This window comes from Macrobrachium nipponense, chromosome 30, assembly GCF_015104395.2.
Source record: "Macrobrachium nipponense isolate FS-2020 chromosome 30, ASM1510439v2, whole genome shotgun sequence".
NCBI lineage: Eukaryota > Metazoa > Arthropoda > Malacostraca > Decapoda > Palaemonidae > Macrobrachium > Macrobrachium nipponense.
Window position 1 is genome coordinate 55,879,353 of NC_087218.1, and position 15,428 is coordinate 55,894,780.

Consider the following 15,428-nt stretch of genomic DNA (forward strand, 5'->3'; position numbering starts at 1 on the left):
AATTCTAGGGCCAGGGAAAGTTAAAGTGGAAGAAGGCTCAGAATAATTTTCCATTGAACTCACATCTACTAGGCAATATCTGTTTAAAAGCAATTCCTTCAGTGTGAATTTTTGCAGTGCATATCTGGTCTGTTACCACAAGATAGATTAGAGTACTGTAAATGTTTACGATTACAGGCTGGCACATGCAGTTTCGAAGAAGCCCACATGTGTACTTGGGACGTAGAAAAGACAAAGCATGTCGCATGGGTGCTTTCCGATGGGCTAGAGATTCATGATATTGGACCAGATAGGGATCACACTACTAATACAACAGAAGGTCAGTTATTTAGCAAAGATAACTCTATAATTCACTGATGTTGATGGGATGTCAGTTTGTTCCTTGCCATTGCTCAGTTCTGCAACATGTTTCTTCCAATCCTTAGATCCTGACTTGTCATTCTCCCTTTGGTATTCTCCTATAGTACTATTATCATTCTCCATTTGGTATTCTCTATACTATTAGAATTTTCCTTATACAGTACATACAGATCCAGTTTTTATTTCATTCATTTCATACGTACTTATTTTTAATCATACCCTGCTCTCCTCTCACCTTTCCATGCACAGCATCATTTGCAACCCCCATCCTCCTACTATTTCACTTTCTTTTCATGGTGTTTTCTGTTCCATGAAAACTTTCTAATTAAGCCATAGACTTTTCATTTTTTCAGAGGAAATTTAGCCGTTTTGAACTGTAACAATTAAAATATGGTATGCACCATTTATATCACTTGATTCTTATTCACCATTATCTTTGGTGTTATAACAAACTTCATCATTGGCCTTACAGTTTAAGAATTGCCTGACTTAATCAACCCAGTAATAATAGGAGAAAAAAAATCAAGCATTCATTCACACAAACCCACTTTTTTTTCTCTACCACAATGGATGAATATTTTAGATACTACTTTATAGGAACCACACAAGTTGTGACACAACTTGTACATTTGTATTTTTATTGTCTTTATTCCTTTGAAGGGTTTGCTGTGGCAGATTGCATTTTTTTCTTGAAAGTTGTCATTTAGCTGATACAGGTTGATTTTCATGACAAATTACAGGAGGCTTTGCTGTCATGGATGTCTCAGGTGCCGAAAAAGGGAATGTGGCCTCATTGATAAGTGAAACAATTGATGATGACGTTTATGGCTTCTGCTTTACATTCTTTTTCTTCATGAACATTGATGAGGAAGCAAGTCTCACCATATCTGTTCGGTACAATGGGACAGAGGCTGTCCTTTGGAGACTTCCCGGTAGCAGTACAAAAGAGTGGACATATGGACAAGTATGTTGATTCCTATTTACATTGTAGTCACTTGTACACTTTAAAAATGTAGCCTGTGATATTTATTATGTAAATATTATATACTGTCTTGTAATATAAAATTTAATCCTTTGAGCAAACCCCTCAGGTACCATAATAATGCTAATTGTCTAGTTTAATGCTATTAATCACCACAGGTTGGAATTCCCTCTGGTCTGGACAAAGATGGCATTAGGGTTGTCATTAATGGCATTATAGGGTCAAAAGCAGATAATGTTTGGATTGCTGTAGATGATCTTTTCACTGCAGTAGGAGGAGGATGCAGTCTCCAACCTTCTGATGCTACACCATCGCCTTTTCCCCAAACAACACCGACACCAGGAGGTTGGCTAAATTTATTTCCATTGTTTAAAAATTCCAGCATAGACTTTTCTGTATTTTAAAAATAGTTCATATTCATTGGGAAAAATACATTCTTTAGTAAGGTTATGTCCTAATTGTGTCAGAAGTGGGTCTATCTGTTTGTATGTGAATTAAAAACTTGCTCTTTTAGTTTTGTAATTTATCAAGTCCTTTAATCTGTGTTACCTTCTTTTGGGATTACAAAGATTTTATCTTTTTTTTGTCTTGTAGAACTAATCTTCAATTGTGGCTTTGAAGAGGATATTTGTGGTATGATCCAAAGTGCTGAAGATGACTTTGACTGGGAACATCAGAATGAAGAAGAACCAGAAGAACTTCCACCAGGAGCCTACATCCTAACTGATGCCCTTTATAGAGAGCCGGGCATGAATGCTACAATATCCACACCAGAACTTAATTACAATGGGCTCCAGTGCCTCTCTTTCAGGTTAATTGCAATATCAGTTTGCTTAGAGTAAAGAATCATTAACTGCTTTACTAATTGATTTTAATTTATTAACATTAATTTTTGTTAGCCGCTGTGATCCTTGTAGGAGTTACACTCTCATGAGCCTTTGGGGTTAGGTTAGGTTAGGTTAGGTTTGGGGACCATGAGAGTGTAACTTCTTGAGGACTCACAGCTATCTAAAATAAGTTTTTCTTATGTGAAAATCATTTTGCTAGTAATTGCTTCCTACATTTAATTACTCTATAAAGATTGTTGCCAATTCTTGGGGTCTTAAACTAGTATACAGTATAACAGATTTATACAAATTTGCTTGTTTTAGTTATAAATTGTAAAAGTTTTCCTACTGTACCTGTGTTTTAGATACAGGATCTACTATAAGTCCAGTGAGACAATTAAGTCTATAAAACATGAAAAGTATAACATTTCCAAAATTACAAATACACCAGGGTTTTCACAGATATATGGTGATTGGGAGTCAACCTGGAGTGCTAGCTGTTCATATGACAGGGGAGAAGGTGCAGAATTCTGAAATTTGGGAACGATTTGACACCACTATTCATGAGTGGCTCACTGCTCATGTGGAGATCTATTCAGATGCTACATATTCTGTAAGTACATACTCTATAAGTTTGCAGTACAGGCAGTCCCTGGCTTACAGTGGGGGTTCTGTTCCCGATGGCACACTATAACCTGAAAAATGCCATAGACCGGAACATCATAACAATTCTTAATGGCACTTACGGTGCTGTAAGCACCATTAAACTGTGTTACAGTGTCATAAACCTGGGTACGGTGCTGTAAAACAGCTTACAGTGCCATAAAATCAGGTTAATGGTGTTGAGAGCCAAGCACCGTCAAGTCAGAATGCTGTAAGCTGAGACTGCAGTAACCCTGGGGACTGCCTTAGTAGAACTACGAAATGGAAAAGAGAATGAGATACAAAAAAAATTTCATTTAGGACTCGGCTTTTTGTGTGATGTCATTTTCATGATTTGCACAAGTTACCCAAAAACTTAAGGAGGATGAAAAGTTTATGTTGTGAAATTGTTTTGATTTTGAAAGCTATTTGCATCATCTATATCACCTTTTGACAGTTGGAATGGTGGACAACTGTAGAAAATCATGACTCCATTATACTGGTTGATGAGATCTCGGTTATAAGTGGAAAATGCCCAAGCGCTGCCAATAGCTGTGACTTTGAGTTTTATGGAAAAACATCTGCAGACCCTGTGTGTGGCGGTGAGTATTTAAACATGATTGTTCAGTGAAAAATGTGGCAGGTAATACATAAATAGATAGTTAGATAAATAGGTAGATAGATAAATAAATAGATACTAGACACTATTTACCTAGAAAGAACAAAATAATGGGTTAAGGCAACAATTATCAAACCTAAGAACACATACATACCACAAGTCATATATTTTCAGTTTTGTATATTTGCAAATATTTCTATGATTTGTGAAGACTTTATAGTAATACAATATTCAGCATGATATTGGTTGTTAACTATGTAAATATTTAAATATTGAAATAACTTTTAAAATATGTGTAATATTTTGTGTTCATTATTTTGTTTAAAAAGTTTTGCATTTACATAATGATTTTATGTTAGTGATACTGTAAGTAGTTGAAAAATGCCTTACTATGGGTGTTGAAATGAACTCATTGTAGAATAGTACTGCAAGAAATTATATACAGTACAACATGCACCTCTTGTGTATTTATGTTGTCCATCATTGAGGATGTTTTACTTTCCTTTACTTTTTTACTTTTGTATTTTCTTTGTTTTATTTTAGAAGTCTTTTTTACAAATAACTGAAAAGCTAAGTATGATGCATGTATGTAATAGTGATTGTAAGTACATACAGAAAAGTTTCCTCAAACTACTTGGTTTAAGGTTCATTTTTTAATATATCTTTATCTGCTTTCCAGGCTATGTGTCAGACTCATCTGTGTCAGAGTACCAATTTTACCGGGTGTCAGCTGCAGAAACTGTCAATAATTATGCCCCCAGTGACCACTCCTATCGAACAAGTTTTGGTAATGTGCATTTGCATCTTTTGTATGCTTAAAAAGCAGCATTTGCTTTCATTGATTGTTAAAAAAATGTAAGATTTTCACATATTTCAGTTTTTATCCAGTTGATAATTTAAAAAAAATGTTACCTTATTTTATTTATTTATTTTTTTTATGCAGGTCATTTCGTAGTGGCAGATTTTAGCACGGCATCTGGTTCAGCAGAACCTCTTCGCTTCTGGGGTCCAACTGTCAGCAATGGACTAAACTGTCTTACCTTTTGGTATCAGTTTGTGACTGATGATTCTACACTCTTTAGGGTGTATGTTAATGGAACTGAGGATTTCATATTCTTTGCTGAAGGTATTATGCATTGATATTTACAGTTTCTGTGCTTTGTAATAATAGGTATTAGTACAGATACTAGTGACACCAGATTCTAGGGAAATTTTCTTGTTAACTTAAAAAATGTTAAGTAGGAAAAAATAAGAGAAAATAAAATGAAATAAAAGTGAATACAATACTTTTTGTTCCAGTTGGCACCTTGAATGTTTGGAACTTTGGAGCTGGAGCTATTGCTGAGACAGCAGAGGGCCGCATTATTTTTGAAACCTTCAGTGGAGAGTCCCAGAGTGGTTATATTGCTGTAGATGATATTGTACTCAAGGAATCCTTCACATGTCCACTTCACGGTAAGCTTGAAACACTAAGAAACATTACTGAACAGTACTTTGGAAAAGCTATAGTTCATAGTTATGAACATTTTTATCTTACTCATTTTTCACTTACATTTTCCTCAAGGTTACTGTGAGTTTGAGGAGGACACTTGTGGTTGGACACATAGCAGTGAACTCAGATGGGTATTTGGAAATGAACCGTTTGGGGAGGGTCCACTCACGCAAACATATCTTATGTTCGTGTCACCCCAAGAAAATCTTGTTGGAAAAAAGGCAGTTTTGTCATCCCCAGTATTATTACCTACAGTGAACTGTGTCAGATTTTGGTAAGGTTTCATCTTTTTCTTAGATACTTAAAGCTTGTTTTGCGTGCAGTGGGGATGTTGAATATCAATAAAAAGACTGAAATTTCTTAGATAAATTGTTTGCAATGTACCATGTATCATATGAAGAATTGAAAGGTTAAGAAGTGGTACAAGACAAGCATAATCAGAATGTTTTTAGATTATCTGGTCTTGCGAAAAGAATAGAGAAAGATAGATGGATGAGAATATTACATTTTCTGAACTGTTGAGGCGAAGAAGACCTAGAAAATCCTGTTTAGATATGGATGGGGTACTGAAAAGGAAGGTTTTTTTTTAATAGTATGCAGAAAAAACAAGAGTAAATACAAGGTGGAGGCATACGAGGCTGTATGTGTAGGAGAGTTAGATGCATGACTGATTGAATTTCTATGCATGTGTATGAAGCAGCTAATGTTGTGCAAGTTTCTATGAGTTAAAGTGTAAAGTTTGGCAAGGGAAATAACTGAAAAATGAAGAAAAACTCCTTTTGCTCTATGTTGATTTTACTTGAGGAGGGTTCAATTTTCCCCACTGTTAAGAAAAGCTTAGTAGTATACATTTATTGTTATTAGATAGACTAACTATGTCACTGAGAGTAATAGATATTATTTTATTTTAGATTGCTGCACATTATTTTTGTTGAAGCAGGTGTACCACATTGTCTCTTAATGAAAGTGTTTGAAAACCAAGACTGTGTAGACAAGTGGGCATTGCCTAAAGAGAATTTTATTCCAGTAGTAGTAATCATAGTAGTAAGTTGGTATTTAGAAGTATTAATTTGGTTTCATGGAAACAATTAGCAGATTATAATTACATATTCCTTCTGAAGGTACCTGAAAAAGAATGGTGCTCCAGGAAACCTCATCATGAAGGTTACTCCTGGACCAAAGTACCCTGGTGACCACTTTGAACTCAAATTGTGGGAGAGTCCAGAGTTGTTTGATGTTTGGTATCATGCGCAGTTCCCAATTCCACCAGTAGAAGTGGACAGTTTACAGGTAAATGCTTTGTGCCTTTAGATTTTCATTCATAGGATATACGTTTATGATGTAGTAATTAAATATCTCATTGGGTTTTCATTTACTTATTGTATTGTAATTGGTGTAGGATCATTATTTTCTCTCTGAGGCAATATGTCAGCAGTGAATAAGATATAAATTTGTACTCATGTGTTTGCAAATATATTCTGTTTTTTCCGTTGCAATAATCAACTTGGTAAACAGTGCATCATTCACATTCTTTGTGCATTCTTCATTACTTGTGTTATTGATTAATAGGAAAGAGACACTTCTTCATATTGAATTATATCACTGAATATTTTAGGTCACATGGTAGATATCCACTAGACTTCAAAACTAAACTGATAATGAAAATGAAAATGGTTTTAATGGTATAATGTTGGTCAGCTTCATGCATGGAAGTACTTGATATCATAAATATCCGGAGACAAAATCCTGTCGCAATAATTTTTATGTACTATTAGGCCAAAATGTTATTTCTTTTATTAGATATTTTATGATTTCCTTGTGAGACCCTTTTTAAAGAGTTTGATGTCCAGCAGACACATCCAATCTAAATATTCCCCAGCGCACAGTTGTAGAATTGAATTAAAGTTCTTTGTGGGTATTGTAGTAGTAGGAAAATAAGGTTTGTGACATTTAGTTTGAAGACACATATAATTGTTAAAGATAATTAACAGTATTTTACATTTTTTTAACATTCAGTAACTTATATGTATAAAGAATTATCAGATTATAATTATGATAATATTGATTACTTTTTCATGCAACTAAGAATTTAACGTACTGATGATCTCCACAAATACATAACAAGAAACTGGAAATCTGCTAAACTATAGATTTATAAAAGTTAGAAATGAATGAACCTTGTTTAAGATTAAAAATTCAGCAGTGGAAGTTGCTTAATGCAAGTATTCCTAAACTTTTGAAAAATCTCCAGATTTATAAAACTCATCTTTAGTGACTTACAAGACTGCATGGAAATATGAGAAGCAAACAGATACGGTCATTCTGCTGCAAACCTTAAAATAAAAGGAATAATTCTATTAAATGTAACAAATACATTTACATATTAGGATAACCTATACTTATGACTTGTTACTTCATTTTTATGCACGAGCATAATCCTCAGTTAATTGAGCTGATGCTGTGGAGTGATACTAAAATCAGGTATTGCATAACAAACACTACAGGTGCACTTTGAGGCAACTCGCACTGATGGTTCATGGGACCCAGGACACAATGATGGAATGATTCTAGTAGATGATGTTGAAGTTACAGAAGAAACAGAAGAATGTACTCTTGAGCCACCTGTATCAAGTACACCTAAGCCAGCCACCACTACACTACCACCATGTAAGTTAAAGATAAGGTTTTTGGGTTATCAATCATTATGCTTGATTTATTTGAATGTATTCTTAAACAAAATAGTCCAGTGCATACAATAAAAGGTAAATTCAAGTAGTTTAATTTGAATGTTCAACACAAATCTTAAGTGTCACAGGGTTGGACAGTTATGTATGCAAGGAAAAAATCACATTTCCATTAGTTTTATATATTGCTTAAATAAACATTTTAAATCATAAAATGTTCCTCTCCATTATTTTTATTCCTTTGTTTTTTCATTTATTTCTGCTTTAATTCTTGCCATATTCAGTATTTGTTTTTTTTCCCATTTATTTCTGCTTTAATTCTTGCCATATTCAGTATTTGTAGATGGATGATAAGTGTAGTCTACAAATTCCTTTTTTTTTGTGTGTATCTGTTGATCAAGATTTTTGTTAGTCCCCAAAGTCCTGGCAGATTTCATGACACTATCCAAATCTCATAGTCTGCCGATGGAGAATTTTTCAGTCATTGAAGGTGGCATTAAGTACCTATAGTACCTCTCGTACTTCCAAACCCAAATTATTTTAGTGCAACTGAGCTTCCTGCCTCATGTTTTGAAAGTTTCTCTCCACACTTTATTTATATTTATGTTTTATAAATGATTTCCTGTTTATTTATTATAATTCTTACCATTTATATTCGGACAAGGATTTTGTTGGGTCTTTTATTCTCTCAAAGAGGTGTCTTAATTTATTATAGTATGTAATTATTAACAACATTGCTAAGAGAATGAAATAAAAATTAAGGATTAGGAGGATAACCTATGAAAGCAGGAGTGTTAAATATAATAAATTAATTTGTTTTGTAACCTATTGAAGAATCTTTTAAACATTGTCGTAAAAATAACAGATTATATTATAAAACTGTTTGTAGCTTTTTTGTGTCATGCAAGAGTACAATAAAATGGATCTAAAAGTTGTAAATGGAACTGGTGAAAATAGATATGTATAGCACAAGCTAATGTGAAAAATGTACTAGTCTAGATTTTTAGATTATACAGATATACCTGTATCATAAACTACTAGTAAAAGAACAAGGGTTCCATATTTCTAAAAGTAGCAGAATTTTTTCACAAGGTGTTTATAAAATCTGGAACTGAATTATGATTCAGGTTCCTGTACTTATATTGATCAAAAGTTAATAATGTTGGGATGGATGAATTTATTTTCTATTATTCATGCAGAATAAATTTTTGACACATTTTAATGACCAGTATCTGTCACGTTTTTATCAATTTTGTTTGTACTGTAGTAACATATATAACTACAGAAAAATTTCGTCTTTATTTCCTGTGATTGACAAAGTTTGTAGTCACTGATGGACTAATGAATTTATCTTCATGACTGTTTTAATGTAAAAGAGTTTATAATGCCCAATTAGTAAGTATCTTTATGGTAATTTGAATAATTAGAGCAATAGTGAGTTTTAGACAAGGTTTTTGGTTGAAAATTTTCCTCTTTTTCTTCACAGCTCCTGCATCAATCAGCAACTGTGATTTCTCAGAACAAACCTTCTGCAAATGGATAACTGGTGGAGAGTCTCTACAGTGGACACTCAAACAGTACCCTAAAGAAGCTCACTTTGTAGGACCAATTGGTGATCATACATCTGGTAAGTCTGATACAATTTTCAGGTATAATGATAGGTAGTGACTTTTATAGACTCCTTATATGTAGTTTCAAGTTTGTTATATTCTAACACGTATATTATGTCACACACCTTTAAAAGTTATTTTCAAGATAGTTTTGTGGGATGAATTAAAATTATTTTTGTAGGATAAAAAGGCAATTTATCACAAATATGCTACTAAGATTGCTTTGAAAAAATTTTGTATTTAGGAACATCCTATATTATTCTTACTTGGTAATTTATTGTCTCTTAAGAAATTAGGTTGCTCATGTTATTGTTTTATCATGCCTGTCATTAAAGATTTAATGCTAAAATTTTACTTCCTCTGTCAAATGATTATTGCATTATATCCGCAAATTTTCATATGTTGAGCATTAATTTACATAGAAACATTCTTTTACAGTGCAGTACTTTACATTTTTGTTTGGCAGAACATGAAATCTTTTGCAATAATTATTTACTGTATATACAGATTTATATTAACCAGTTGATTTACATTGGGTTTGAATGTTATAAACTTCTCAGTAGTAGTAGTTTGAAATAGTATCCTTATCCTTGCATAAATAGAACTTACCTTTAGGATGAATTTGAGCCATTCTGCTTTGTAAATGTAGATGTTTTTGAAACTATTGTTGTGGCGAGATCACAACCTTAAGAGCAAGCAGCAAATCTCCCCCACATAAACTTAATCTGTCTGGCTACCAAACCCACCCTCAATCACAATTTCCTCTTTACACTACAAAATACAGCAGGACAATTGACCCATACCTACATACAGAACAAAAAAACACAAACAGGTACTCACCTCTGGCTTCTGATACTCAGGGCTAGGCTGTGCTGTCCGCTGGATATAGGCTATAGGCTAGCTGACACACAACCACTGCCGACAACCAAACACAAACCAACCACCCGAGACCCACAACAACCCCACAACAACTCAATAACCCAACAAATCACTGCAGACGAACACCAACAGCCCGAAAGAACACGACAACCACACGACTTCCCCCAGCACAACAACCCACCAAGACCAACACTGCCCCAACCACCACTCACAGACACCGAAAATGCACTCCCAACTTCTTCAACTTCACCAAAACCAGACAGACACACGCACAACAACCTTACAACACCAAAATCAATCTAATACCACAAAACCAACTAACAACCAACTGACAAATGCTGCCAAACCAACTCTGTGAATTCACTAACTGTCTTCTTACGACTCTCGTAACAGACTTCCACTGACATACTACAGAGTGCCACAACAGACATGCTTCCGACCACCATTTAACCCCTCCCATTCATTCTTCCACCAATCTCTCTCTCTCTCTCTCTCTCTCTCTCACACACACACAACTTTTGGAGACGTTGTCAAATATAAAATACTATCATTACTCCTCCATATTACCTCCCCCATTACAATTGACAATGTCTCCTTACACTCACAACATCCACACTAAATTGCCTTTGTAACACCCAAGGATGCTCAGTTGCAGGCCCCCTGGATCTTGTTTGAGGACCATCATACACCCTTTGAGTTACATCGCCATTCACTTCTTCCAAACCACTTTCATTCAAACTCCCATTATCTCCCTCATTACCATCCTCCCAAATTCCATTCACTACTACTTCACCAATGCCTTCTAACTCTGGTTCCAACATCTCCCCTATTTCGGCCACCAAACCACTCAGTTCATCCATACTTCTGTCAAACTCCTGCAAAGACTTATCCATCCTATCAACTACCTCCTCACTACTCAGTCTCCTTCTCACTGAAGTCTTATTTGTCCCTGTCAACTCAAACCCACATACACTACAAGTATCATTCATTCCCTCAAAGTCATCTGTAGCACATGCTTTATCAACCTTTTGCACCCTACCACTAACCCCTCTATCATGCAGTTCATGTTTCTCCCTTTCATTCCCTTTTCTTACCTTCTTCCGCTTTCTTCCATACTCAACCAACACCAGCTGCCGATCTCCCAGACCCATTTGCTCACTCATTGCATTCTCCCGAACATACTGTCGCATACTAGAGGACCCACCCAACTGAATCCCCTTAACACCTACTTTCCCGAATTCCCAGCCTGACTCATCCTCTTTTGCCTACACACACTCACTACATGACCTTCCATTCCACATTCAACACATTTTGCCCGCTGTTCTTTATACATCCTAGCATAATGCCCATTCTTCCCGCAATTACCGCAAACCTCAGTCACACGGGTACCTCGACATCCACTTGCTATATGCCCTACTTGCCCACACCTGTAACATTTAATATCCGTATCTTTCTTACACTCGCTCACCAAATCCCCAGTTTGGCAACACCCGAAGCAGGCTCCCAACGCCCACCGACATTCATTCTTCCTGTGCCCTAGCTTTCCACATCTGTAACACTGCTGCTCTCGTTCACGACTAACCGACCCTACTCTTCCAACGCTTGCACTCCGATCTCTCTTATGGCTAACCATACATATGTTACTAGCTCTAACGCTCCTATCAACCACTCGCTCTGCCATTCGCCTTGGCCCTTCCAAAACTGCCTCCCTATAGCTCTTAAACTCTGGTATAACCTCAGCTACTTCAGTCCTAACACTAACACTTCTACTCTCTTTCATACACCTATCCAACTCATAATCCTCAACCATTTCCAAAATGTCTTTCCACGTTAACCTTTCATTTGCCCATTGCGTTTTCTCCTTACGTTTCAGATTTACAAACTCATACACACTCTCAGGCACAGTCGCCAACAACTTCCTCACTAACTCTTTACATTCATTTATCCCTTCATCCCCAAACTTTTTCCTGGCCAATGTTTCCAACCTGCACACATACATCGACAAGGACTCACCAACATTCATTCTTACCTCATCAAAACCATGTTTTCTCCTATATCTCACACTACTCCTTATCCTCTTCGCCTGTTCCACAATCCTGGCTTTCAAACTTTCATATGGCACATTCCCCACACTCTTCATCACCCCATACATACTCAACAAAAATCCTGTCAAAAAAGCTACCTAACTCTCTTACCCAGACTCTCTTGTTATTCCCATACTTTGCCTCACAATACCTCTCATATTCCTTAAAAAAATCCCCTATGTCCCTACTATCATATTCCTCGTATTGCGCACATCTAGGTATCTCTCTCATATATACAGCCTTTCGTACTTCCCGCTCACTCTCACTCTCACTTTCGCTACTTCCATTCTGATCCCTCTTAACCTCGTCCGAATACAGCGAATCAACTTCCATACTAACATCCATGCTCCTGATTACGCTCTTCTTACCCTTCTTTCTACCCACCTGTTTCCACTCACTGCTATCCAAATCACTCTCAGCCCTTTCCCCAATGTATTCAGTCCTAGTCTCATCCTGTCGTCATCCTTACTAGCCTTCTTTCCCCTAGTCTTCTTCTTTTCCTCAGCTCCCTTCTTATTCTTGTCCTCAGGTTTATCCTTATCCTGTCTCTTTCCCTTCTTTCCCTTACCTATCACAACCAAGTCACCTTGGTCACTCGCAGTTTTATCCACTCGCTCTTGCACTGTCTTTACCACTTCTGGCCTATCACAAGACCTAGAAGTCCTACCTCCTACTACTCCCTCTCCCATGAACCCTTTCATCATCTCCTGCACTGCATTCATCATCACTAAGAATTTTTCGTCCATTTTCTCAACCATTCTCTCTTCCGCTTCTTTCACTTCTTCTTTCATTTCCACTTTTGTACTCCTTAGCATTCCTCTCATTTCCTCTAACTCGCTCTTCAGCTCCTCACACTCTACCCTTAACCTCTCATTCTCCACTTCTAATTGTCCTCTTACTTAACACACTAGCCTAGACCAATCGTCCTGCAGCTTCCACACCAGCAGTCCCTGTTCGGGCACCAAAAAATAATGTGGCGGGATCACAAGCTTAAGAGCAAGCAGCAAATCTCCCTCACATAAACTTAATCTGTCTGGCTACCAAACCCACCCTCAATCACACTTTCCTCTTTACACTACAAAATACAGCAGGACAATTGACCCCTACCTACATACAGAACAAAAAAAACACAAACAGGTACTCTGGCTTCTGATACTCAGGGCTAGGCTGTGCTGTCCGCTGGATATAGGCTATAGGCTAGCCGACACACAACCACCGCTGACAACCAAACACAAACCAACCACCCGAGACCCACAACCCCACAACAACTCAATAACCCGACAAATCACTGCAGACGAACACCAACAGCCCGAAAGAACACGACAACCACACGACTTCCCCCAGCACAACAACCCGCCAAGACCAACACTGCCCCAACCACCACTCACAGACACCGAAAATGCACTCCCAACTTCTTCAACTTCACCAAAACCAGACAGACACACGCACAACAACCTTACAACACCAAAATCAATCAAATACCACAAAACCAACTAACAACCAACTGACAAATGCTGCCAAACCAACTCTGTGAATTCACTAACTGTCTTCTTACGACTCTCGTAACAGACTGCCACTGACATATTACAGAGCGCCACAACAGACATGCTTCCGACCGCCATTTAACCACTCCAATTCATTCTTCCACCAATCTCTCTCTCTCTCTCTCTCTCTCTCTCTCTCTCTCTCTCTCTCTCTCTCTCTCACAACTTTTGGAGACGTTGTCAAATATAAAATACTATCATTACTCCTCCATATTGTGTCAAATGAAGGGGGAAGGTAGTCGATACATTCTTCTGTCAGATTTCTTCATGCTAAAATGGTTTTGCATAACAGTGATATTCCAGTTGGAAATTCCCTCAGGAAATTAGCTGCCTTTCTCTGACAGTTTGATGTGCTTTCTGCAATAGCTATTATTAATTTCTCCTAGTATTTCCCTTTACATCTGTAGTATTCCTTAGGCTTTAGTGATATAATTAATTTGTATCTTTGTAGGTGATGGCTATTACATGAGTTTAACACCAGTACAAAAGGCTGTAGATGGAACTGCCATTCTGATAAGTCCTGAAATGCTTCCAACTGAGGTATGTATGTTTATTGAAAAGTAGTTACTAGTAATTTTGATTTTACTGTTTATTAACAATGCATAATTTGATTAAATGAAAGCAATAAAAAATGTGTTTACCTTTTGCATGTTTTAAAGTTACTTGTTTACACATTTTTAATCCTGTGTTTTGGAGATGCCCACTACCTCCATTTCTTTATATTTGTGTATTTCATATGAAATGGAATAAAGGTTTATTGCATCTGCCAGCATCTATAAATGATTATTCTAAGCTTCTGCATCAAGTTGAGAAATTTGTTGATGTTATATGTAAGTCAGTATAAAATAATTTCAAATTAATTATGATGAGGAAGTTGCCTTTTCAAGGAGCTGCACCAGTATTCTTTGGAGAACCCTTTTTGTTGGCTTTTTGCAAATTAAGATGAAGTACGTACCTAGTTACTTAGCTACTCCAAGAGGAATCATATTAGGATAGTTATTTTCTATCAACCCCTTTATTTTAAAGTTTTTTCTAAGGTAATATTTTATTTATTGCCGTTTGCATTGTATTATCTCTCACATTTATTGATAACATAGATGGTCAGTATGGTGTTTTTGAATTTTCCCTCTGTCTTTGCAAGTTCCATGTTCAGCTGATTAGTAGTAAGAAGTTGAATCTTCCATCTTTTTCTTATATATTTTATATATGTTTGATAAAATTGGTTATCTGTTGACAGTTCTGTTGAATGCCTCCTCCTCCATCTTTTACCATTAGATTGGCTAAAAATCATCCTCACTCTGTGCATTTTGTTTGGGTGTTATTATTTGTTTCTGTCCTGACAGGAATCTTCCAAGGTAAGAAAGAAACCTAACCAGCTCTTAAAGACTTAAAGATGAGGCTGGATGTGGATGTATAGATGAGCAGGAATATTAAACATTATGCCAAAATGCTTGATGGTTCACAGAATTTGCAAAGGAACCAAAACTCCTAGCTTTTGAGACCTTGATTTAGCAATATCAGTTGTATGATCACCATAGTGTGTGGTAAGATTTTAGTGCCAGTGAGGGAAAAACAGTTTTGGAACTATGAGAATGAGAAATCAGTTACTGTAATATACAGTGAACTTTCAACAGTAAGTTGTAATGAGGCCAGATAAAATGTTGGGAATGAGTTGTCATAGGCACTAAGTTTTGACAACAAAACT

At 36.3% G+C, this 15,428-nt stretch overlaps 1 protein-coding gene across 1 annotated transcript in view; it reads left to right on the top strand.

Moving 5' to 3' along the window:
- The window catches only part of LOC135202165 (uncharacterized), a 193,387-nt gene that overhangs the window by 53,981 nt on the left and 123,978 nt on the right, over positions 1 to 15,428 (top strand). Inside the window, 14 exon segments of the mRNA XM_064231420.1 lie at positions 178 to 319; positions 1,101 to 1,324; positions 1,501 to 1,687; positions 1,937 to 2,153; positions 2,632 to 2,782; positions 3,269 to 3,413; positions 4,110 to 4,217; positions 4,374 to 4,556; positions 4,730 to 4,885; positions 4,995 to 5,196; positions 6,044 to 6,212; positions 7,427 to 7,589; positions 9,093 to 9,233; positions 14,175 to 14,263. Coding sequence (XP_064087490.1) covers positions 178 to 319; positions 1,101 to 1,324; positions 1,501 to 1,687; positions 1,937 to 2,153; positions 2,632 to 2,782; positions 3,269 to 3,413; positions 4,110 to 4,217; positions 4,374 to 4,556; positions 4,730 to 4,885; positions 4,995 to 5,196; positions 6,044 to 6,212; positions 7,427 to 7,589; positions 9,093 to 9,233; positions 14,175 to 14,263 — 2,277 coding nt within the window.